The sequence below is a fragment of the Xyrauchen texanus genome, chromosome 41 (genome assembly GCF_025860055.1).
Source record: "Xyrauchen texanus isolate HMW12.3.18 chromosome 41, RBS_HiC_50CHRs, whole genome shotgun sequence".
Taxonomy (NCBI): Eukaryota; Metazoa; Chordata; class Actinopteri; order Cypriniformes; family Catostomidae; genus Xyrauchen; species Xyrauchen texanus.
The window spans coordinates 15,956,861-15,967,400 of NC_068316.1; the positions used below are offsets into that span (position 1 = coordinate 15,956,861).

At 33.4% G+C, this 10,540-nt stretch overlaps 1 protein-coding gene across 1 annotated transcript in view; it reads left to right on the plus strand.

The window, feature by feature from the left end:
* Positions 1-3,400, plus strand: part of LOC127634003 (serine/threonine-protein kinase OSR1-like) — a 71,136-nt gene extending 67,736 nt beyond the window's left edge. The window contains exons 17-18 of the mRNA XM_052113391.1: positions 401-465; positions 557-3,400. Coding sequence (XP_051969351.1) covers positions 401-465; positions 557-631 — 140 coding nt within the window. The 3' untranslated portion in view covers positions 632-3,400. The remainder of the gene's footprint in view (positions 1-400; positions 466-556) is intronic.
* Positions 3,401-10,540: the final 7,140 nt, after the last annotated feature.

Consider the following 10,540-nt stretch of genomic DNA (forward strand, 5'->3'; position numbering starts at 1 on the left):
ACAAGGAAGAATAAAAATTAAATTTGACATTGAAGGGTAGCATGGTGATGCTGCCTTTACACCTCGGGTTGTGAATGTAATGTCATTTTCAATAACAAATTAATAATCATCTGCATGTGCTGCGCTCTTCAAAATTAATGTGTGTAATAAATTCAGAAAAAATAACCATTCAATAACCACAACATACATCATGACCTTTTGTGTGTTTCTGCTTAAATATTACACCCGTAGGGCACATAAAATGTCCTGGACATTGTGCCTTGAAAAGAGTGGGAACCCTGATTTTGCAAAACTTGAGTAATAGTAACGTGATTTTATGAGACTAGGTTGCTAATAGGAATTATCATTATGTCAAGGCAACACTTTTGTCCCCCTAAACTTCTATTTTATGTCATTTTAGTTGCTGCTAATTTGCAGAAGATTGTCGAAGAGCCTCATTCCAATAAAAATGTCACTTTTAAGCTGGTAAGTGACAGACAGTTAGGTTAATGCCATTGTTTGATAATGCTAAGCGCTGTTCTGCTATAACACGACATGTGATGTTTTTTTTTTTCAGGCCTCCGGGGTTGAGGGTTCTGATATTCCTGATGATGTCAAACTCTTGGGATTTGCTCAACTCAGCATTAGCTAAACTTTTGCTCTGTGCGGGACCATGACTTGCCTACAAATGTGAAAACAAACCAACACCAACAACCAACAGAATGACACGTTGATATATTTTTTCCTCTCTCAATTACCCAAAAGAAACCACTGTTGCCAAAGAGCAAAGCCCATAGGATTTCTCCAAATGGCTCAACTGCAGAGGACAGTTGAACAAGATTTATCATTATTTGTAGGAATCAATAAAAAATAAAGTTTACGATATATGCATAAGGATGCAATTATCACAACCAGATATAACCTTAATGTTTTTACGTTTCTCTTTCATTTCCTCTTGTTTTCTCTACAATGTTTGTCCTATGTTTGCACAATCTAAACTAACACCCAAAAAATTTAAAAATGCCTCATCTTCATGTGTGCATATGAGTGCCTATAAGGGGAGTGAAATGCTTGGAGTTTACTGTAAAAATAAGTACATTTGGTTACAACAGCTACAAAAGCATTTATTTTACCTGTATTTCTCCTGTGCCTTTGAAGACAAGCAACTAGTGTGTTTAGTCAGTCTGTTACTCACACACACTTGCATTATTTACTTAAACTAGCTTTTCAAAAATTATTCAAAATCTTGATTTGAATAATTTTAAATCACAGAATTTAAAATTTTGCTTTTTAGGTTTACCCTTCTCTTATGGAAATTCTGATTTCTTCATTGTACACTGGCTAGTGTCCATACACTACAAATATTCTTATTTTAAATTGCATTGCAGATTAGTAATTTAAAGGAATATTCCCGGTTCAAATCAAGTTAAGATAAAAATTTAAGTAAAGGAGGGACAAGTTGAAGTTTTTTTGTGGAAAGCAACATCATGCCACAAATGCTGTTGATTGAGCTTAACTTGTATTGAACCTGGAATATTCCTTTAAGACAATGCAGCAGGCAGTTGAATCTGATAGCCAGCTGTCACATTTGCTGGCAAAGTTTGAATTGTTTATTTAGTGACATGGTGTGCCCCAAAAACAATCCTAAAATTGTTCTATATGTCTTTAAAAGTTGGTTTTAATTATTTTTTTTATTTTTTTGCTGTCTGTACAGGGCAATTTGCAAATGGCTCTATCCCACTCTGCTCTGAAACACAAGTTCTTGCATTAAAACTTGATCTCGTACATCAATTACGAGTTGGCTATTTCGTATGGTCTCGCACGATGTTGTTCGCATAAACTCGTATGACTTCATCTCATGCAAATTACCGGATGCAAACCCCTTATCTAAACTTAACCAATCAGTAGAGTGTGTAAACCTGATAGGAAGCTGTTGAGTGTGACAGAAGCAAGTCATTGTCGCGTATTAGATGGAAAAAAATGTCCAGCGATGTCATTGGCTGTATTGAAAGTTGTAGGAATTCAAATGAGTGCAGTCACACGATATCATACGAATTAGCCAAATTTGGAGAAGTCGTACAAATCCTGATGGTTTTGCCTTGAGAGTGTGTTGGTTTCTACATATTTTTACATACTATACAGTATATTGTGCTATAGGTTGGTTACATATTCATTTGTGAATTTGTATTTAAATTTCACACATTTATCTGTGAATTCAGTTCATTTTATAAGTCTCTCTGTAAGTAATTTAGAAGTTCATCAAAGTAGCTGTGATACTCTCTGATGAAACTTTGGTGTTTGGCTTTGTTTCTGCTCTGGAATTGAACTCTTTAAGTATTCATGTGTATTTCTGATGGATTAACTTGATTGGACATTGTAAATAGTGTAATTTGGCATTGAGTTGATTTTATATGGGATGTTTCACTCATGGCCTTTGTGTCCTTCATAAATAAGGTGATGGGAGGTGGTGTTGGCTACAAAAGACACATTTGTGAGTTTTGCTGTTTTTTCTTTGTCTACAAGGGTGCCTATAATCACAAGAGTTTTCTTTATTCAATGTGTCAGATTATTTTCAGCAGGCCAGCTCTAACCTTGATCTATCAGAGTTTCTTTGAGAGGCTGTTAACTTAACACATATGCAGCATATCTCAAAACATAAATAAGATGCTTTAAACATATTGCCACCTGCTTTGAGAACAGCCTGGAATAATTGGAGTGTATATTTTAATTATCACTCCTCTCTCTTAAAGCAGTATTTCTCCTGATTTTCAGAATTTCCCTTTGGCATTTTTTATTTGTTTTTATAATTGGCTAATTATTAAATAATTTCAAACTTTTTCCCCCATTTTATTTTCCAGTTTTATTGGGAAGAATTTGAAAGATCTTTAGGAGGAAACTTAAAGACAAGTATTGTGGAAAAATTAATGTAACACCTGCCTTTTCAGATCCTCCTCTTGACTGTACTGTCGCAACAAAACTGGCCCACTTGCATTCAAGCGCTAATGAAATAAAGTATTGCTTTTAATAAGAAACTATGAACATCTGGGATGCTATGCAATTTAAAAGATGGATAACACAATAATATGTTTAGAACTAATAGTACTGTTTAATGCATTATTATATTTGAATAATATCCAAATATAATAATGCATAGCAGTTCATACAGTCGCACGTATATCCTGGCATCTGCTTTTGCCAAAATGCGGAACAGTGTTGTAATGTATTGACAGAATCAGTTTACTGTAAGGAATGAAAGCAACACAAATAAGAATAAAATAATAAGATACATTTATTTTTCTTCAGTTTATGTTCACTTAAGTCATCCTTTTCTCTGGCTTGTTATGAATTAAGGCATGTTTCTTAAAATGCTTTAAAATCAATAAAGAATGAACATATCAAGTCAACGTTGTGTATTCATACCTGATTAAGATAAAAGTAAGTAAGAAAGTGTCTGCTTCCCAAAGAGGCCTACTATTATTTATATTTATATATACACATACACATACACACACTCACACTCATTTACTGAGCACTTTATAAGGTACACCTGTACACCTACTTATTTATGGGATTATCTAGTCAGCCAATCATGTGGTAGCAATGCATACAATCATGCAGATACGGGTCAGGAGATTCAGTTAATGTTCACATCAACCATCAGAATGGGGAAAATGTGATCTCTGTGATTTGGACCTATCAAATTTTTTGTGGTGATGATTCACATATATGAATTTTTGGGAAGAATTAATTTGTTAGCAAACATGCAGTAGATGGTATTTGTGCTGCCAAAATTGCCGGAGTTAGACACGTTTGTTAAACACACCCTATGGTACCTGTCCATGATTCTAGAAACTCTCCCTTAAGAAATAGACATTGTGTCTGTCAATGATAAAGGGCCTAGAGCTGTATCGGCATCACGGAGGAAAACATTAAACTCCCTTCTTATTTTTACACCATGTAAAACACATCTGCGCTACATGCTTATGAATCCATGTCAAAAGCACCACTCATGATTAGACCATGCCTTTTCAATTATTATCCAAGTTACTAAACACTACTGGTATAAAGCTGTGAAACATTTCTACATCATATCCAGTGACCTTTACTAATTATTAACTCTAGAACTCTAGACAAAAACATTTCAAACCTGGTAGACAATCGTTCCTATTCCTGTTCCTAATCCTCTTCTAAATAAGAATAATTCACACTATAACGTTTTTCTGCCATTATGGAAAAAACATACGTAGTGCAAAAGTGTTTTTTGTTTCATGGCCATTTAAGTGCCTTTTTAAGTGCATCTTCAAATAGAGAGTTAAAAGCACACAAAACTAATTAACTTGATTCATTAAGTTAGTTTTCTTAAAAGCATGTAAGCATCATTATGTCAAAATGGTGTAGATTATCCTCAAATGCATGTGACATCACATAAACAAGAGTTAGGCCATAGGTAATACAAAAGTAATCAGATTAAATTACCACAAAGGGATTACGTTACTGATTGCAATTTTAGTCATATATTTTGTCATATAATCTACCCAACAGTGTATTTACAAGTTACAGTTCCATCAACTGGCCATAATCTGGCCCCAGGCCATCGCGCCATCCTTATTGTATAGCCCTGCTCCTATAAAAAAAAAAAATTACAAATATTATACCTGATCCCTCAATCATATCACAAAAGTTTACACCACGACAAAAAACGGGCATTCTGTTCTGCTGATCCAAAGTCCTTCACACTGCAAACAAACACATATTCACTGCAGGATCTGTTCTCAGCATATTTCAACTGAATAAGCTTATTGCTTTTAAGTGCACCATGTTGCACAGTATCAGAAAGGGCTCGTCATAATTTATGGTGATGATGTTTATTAGTTTGATACGTTCCGTTAGGGTTATAATGTACCAAATGGGAGCATAACCCTTATAACTTAGGTACTGTACTATTTACAGTAAAATGTGCTTAATAAATGCATAAAAATGCTAGTTAGCTATTTTGTTTTGTCAGCGATGATACAGTAACATTTCAATGAAGACTGGATATGCATTATGAAGGTTTCTTTATAAAGGTATTCATAACACCTTATAATATATTCCTTGCAATCCATAACAAATGTTAGTCCGTTTTTTTTTTTTTTGTTGTAATAAATAATACTTTGGTTACACCAAAAATGCCTTATTTTAACATGTAATTTGGTACTGATTATGTGTTTTAATGGGTTACACACTTTGAAGATAGTCTAATTATGAGCAAGTAGTACAATGTAATATGACAGTGGTTACAGTTATTTATGAGACCACGCAACTGATTAAAAGGTGTGTTCTAAGGCATAATATACCTTAATACTTTCCCAAAGTGTCATGTTTATATCTTGTCTTTATCATTATACACCATTTATTGCCATTGCTTAGTCATCACATTATACTGTTAATACCATAAAACCTACAGCTATGCCATGTGCACATTTTTCATCACAATATTACACTTCACAACAACTTTCACTGTCAATAATAAACATCATATAATGCTTAAATTATATTAAGCACATCAGTAGTCAATGTGGTCCCACTTTATATCACGTGCCTTTAACTACTGTGCACTAACATTAAAATAAGTACAATATGACATACTTATTGTGTAACTACAATGTTATTCTGCAAAATTCTCAAAAGATTCACATTTAGTGCTACTGAGGTTGAGGTATAGGGAAGTTAAGGTTTAGGGTTTGGATTAGGGTTTAGCGTAAGCGTTGAGGTATGGTCAGGTTTAGGATTAAGGGTAAAGTTAACAGTGTAACTACAGATGTAATTAAATGGAGGTACTTTAAATGAAAGTACAATGCAACAACACGTATGTACATAATTAGTACATTGTATCAAATACTTAAGTACATAGTAGTTAAAGACACCTAATATAAAGTGAATCCGTTGATGTACTTTCAAGTAAGAATTTATGAAAATATATGAATAAAGGTTCATGACATTTTATAACTATTTCCATGTACATGAGCTAATGTTCTATTCTGCATTATACAATGCTCTAAGTTTTATTATTTATTAATGAAAGTTGTTATCAAGTTTCTGTTTGCTGTTTTTATTTGATCATAGTTTGACCTGGTGTGTGAAAATCTGATTTATAATGAGCCCTATTGTTTAGGCCAATGGCAGACAAGTAAGTGTAGAGAACAATCCCTGAAATACATTAGAACGGTATCATGCACGTTATGATCATTTTGAGAGTTTTTTTTAAGGAAAAAAAGGCCAGATTATGAAGACCACTTCCTTATCATATAATTGTACATTTCTTTGTAAACCGTATAATCAATAATAGGCTGGTCTTTTTAGACTGTTGTTTTTTATTTGTCTATTATTATTATTTTTTTATCTAATCGTTAAATGTTCTAAAATAAAATCAGTGAAAGAGTTATACCTGCTTACATAACTGCGCTGGTTAATCTGTTGTCTTTCTACAGGTATTGTCACTCTGCTTTCCTTGTTACTGCAGTTTCTGTTTGGGGTGGGAGTAGCATTTGCCCCCAATATTTATGCTTACATAGCCCTCCAATTTGTGGTTGGCACTACAATATCAGGGATCACTATCAAAACTTTTGTTCTAGTTAACACCTATGACTCCTCTTAATGCCAGTACATTTTGTACATAGAAAAAGCACAGGCTTTACATAATGCTCTTGAAGGACAGAACACTTTCAAAATAATGCAAGAACTATTAAATGGATATTTCATTCAAAAATGAAAATTATCTCATCATTTACTCACACTTCATGCCATCCCAGATGTGTATGCTGAACACAAACACATATTTTTAGAAGAATATCTCAGCGTCATTTCAATGCAAGTGAATGGGTACCAACATTTTGAAGGTCTAAAAAGGTCATAAAGGCAGCATAAAAGTAATCTATATTTTCAGAAGCGATATGATAGGTGTGGATAAAACCACTGTAGTCGTATAGATTACTTCTATGATGCCTTTATATGCTTTTTGGAGCTTCAAAGTTCTGGCCACCATTCACTTGCATTGGATGGCCCTACAGAGCTGAAATATTCTTCTAAAAATCTTTATTTGTGTTCAGCAGAATGAGTAAATTATGAGAGAATTTCTATCTTTGGGTGAACCATCCCTTTAAGGTTTTATCAATTTACTGACAGTACATGGTTATATTGTTTTTTTAATCACTCTACCAAAAAGCAGCTCCACTGTAAACTGTATCTCACACATATTTTAGGTTCTGAGTGGTGTGGTTAATCTATACGGGCCCTTTTCACCATATTGTCGCACTGCTTCTATGCCATTGGTCTGATGCTGCTACCTGGTGTGGCCTATGAGATTCACAACTGGAGGATTTTACAGCTGGTCCTGTCTGCTCCAGTTTGGGTTTTCTTTTTTGATTACTGGTGAATTATTCTATATCCAAGTTTGACATCTCAATAGCAGCACAGCGTGGTTTACAGTGCTTAATACCAGGAAAAATATTAAAAAATGATCTATTAATAGCCAGACAGATATGGGTCACATCAGAATTTCTTGTGTATATATTTCACAGGATTCTCCCCGAATCAGCTTGATGGCTTCTGACAAACAGGCAAACAGGAGATGGCATTAAAGTGCCTGAAATTCTGCTTGACAAGGTGACTTTTTCACTTCATAGAATGATTACACTTAGATTTATCAATGGCTACACTTACTATTTTGAATTAGACATTTTAAATGAGCTCTTTTTTATTTGTCTTTCAACCTCCTTTTTCTTAAACTCTCTGATTTAGGCAGAATGGAGCGGAACTCAACTCTATGTTAGCATGAGTAGCTGGTATTCTGGTGCCTCTGATTTGCTTGTTGGACATGTATCATCCAGCCATTCCAGTGGTCATCCTCACTTTTCTGGGTGGAGCCCTGACCTTCATGCTCCCAGAGACTCTAAACACTGAACTTCAGGACCACACTGATCTCCACAGAGGACAGAGGTGGAGGCCTCCTCTTTGGCACCCTCCCAGCAGGCTAGTTCACCTATGCCTAGAAACGGCCCTGCTGGTGGTGTTAGGAGTTTGGTTTCATAAATATTTATATTTTTATGAATGTGTGTGAATGACTTGAGGAAGGCAAACAGCAGTGTGACTGTTTTCTTTTGATGTTTCTGCAAACGTGTTTATGTATTATTGATTAAAATGATTTTTTTTATTATTTTCTTATTTTATCCTTTATTTGAAATTTAGTGAAAAGGGTTAAACACTATAGGCCTTTAGGATTTCGTTTCTCCAACACTCCAAAAAAAAAAAAAAAACATGTTCAGCTGTTACAGAAAAGTATCTGAAAAAACTTTTTTTTTAAACTTCTCTAGTAATTAAAATTGTAAAATAGTATGCTGGACATAACTTCATAGTAAATGCAAATTTTTATTTATTTTAGACACCCATGCTGTTTTTGTAAAAAAAAAAAAAAAAAAAAAATTACTGTATTTAGACACATGCAAGCAGAAATGTAAAATATTTTGGATCAAAGCTAGTACTTTGGGTAGATCTTTGCCTACAATTGATGCTATAAAACACTCTCTTATCCAGAGTTGAATAAGCAATCCACTACAAATTACTAATTGTTTTTTTTTCTTCTAATTACTACTTACCTTATGGATTACTTAATTGATAAGTAACAAAATTACTTTACTTCTAAGTTACGTTCTAAAACACTTCACAGAAAAGTTTTCGTTTTTTTGCTCAACAAATTCGACTTATTAGGGGGCGTATATCCTTATGCTGTCATAGAAATGCAAAGAAACGTAAATATGAACATAATTTATGTTTCAAATTCTACATAATACAATTTTAGGGATGTGTAACCCCAAGGAATATACTGTAAAGTAATTAACTTAATTGAAAATTGAGAATTGAAAAACTGTAATCTAATTACTTAAAAATATAAACGTGATTCATTACACTACTTTTACTAAAAAGTAATTCGATTACAGTGACTAATTACTTTGAAGTTGGATTATACCCAACACTGCTATTATCAGGGTCTCAGACATAACAACATAAACATTTAAGACTATATGGATTGATACAAATGAATAGATAAACTTTTTTATGAAATTACCTGAAATCACCGTTATGTTGATGTTAAATCTTTGAATTAATTAAAATGTCCCTCAATCATAAAAACACCAGAAAATCATTCACATTTGCCAACGTCTGACCATCTGGTATGTCAAGACAATGGACCATATACTTGTTCAGTGGCTCTACATGATGTCAGTGCCATTCCTCTGTAGCCAACGGTCTTTATGTTGTTGATGGCCGAAGCCCTCATCATAGTTGCCCTTCTGTCTGAACAGCTGCTGATAGTGGAAAACACAGTAGAATTCCCCGTAGAGAGGTGCGTAGCTTTGAAGACTAAAAGCAAGCAAAAAATCCTTCAGTAATGTTAGGTTTTTATGCTTAAGATCTGTGGGCTATATAAAAAACATTAATATGTATCATATTTGTAAATTAACAAGTAACAATGGCTGCGTCAGCAATTTAAAGTAAGTTACGTTTAAAGAGGCAAAGTCTGAAATTTAGGCCAGAACTGTAACTTCAGCATTTCCTAATTAAGATTTTGCTGTTTTAACATGGTCTAGTTGCACTTTAACATTGGTAACTCTAAACAAATAACTGTTAGATAATTATTCAGTACAGGGTTTTTTTCACAAATATAGTATAGCATAATAGCAGTAATTCACATCCATTTTACTTGAGGGATTTTCATTTTTAGCTTTAAAACATTCTTACCTCAGTTTCTTTTTGCAGTGTTTGCAGCAGAAACAGGTTTTATGAAAAATTAGTTTGTCAGCTGCCATTCTTTCCATTGGGTAAACTGGTCTCAAACAGGCTGAGCATGTTTCCTGTGCTGCTGGCTGAAACTACAGTTACATTAAAGGGTTAGCACACTACAGTACAAAGACTCCAGGTAAAGATTGACTTTAGGATGTTTTTCTTTTTTTATGCAGTATGGCTTTGGGAAGACACTGCCATAATTTATGTTAATCATCATGAATCATGGCGATACAAAACAAATACATTTCACTTGAAGATGTAAAATGTAGCGATTTTTTTTAACATCTGGAATTACTAGGTGTACTACTCTACTCAAATGTCAATCCTGTGGAATATGTGACGTTTTAAGAAATGGGACAAATCACTTTATAATACACGAATAACTATAACTAACATTTTAAAATATTAATTATATAATACACAGCAGGTTATTAATATACATTAAAATTTTCAAAAATGTACTGTACATTATAATAGATTAATATATTTTCATGTATATTCATATTAAAATGTACATGAAACACTGAATATCTTACATTTGTTAATGAACAAAAGTAATGAATGAACTTTTGCCAAGTTCTCTTATGGGCAGTTTTGAGTAATTTGCTTAAAAAAGTAATCCACTACAAATTACTAACTACTTCTCAAAAATGATAATCAGATTACTTTACTGATTGCTTCATTGGAAAGTAATCACATTACTAATTACTTTACTTTTAAATAACTTTCTAAAACACTT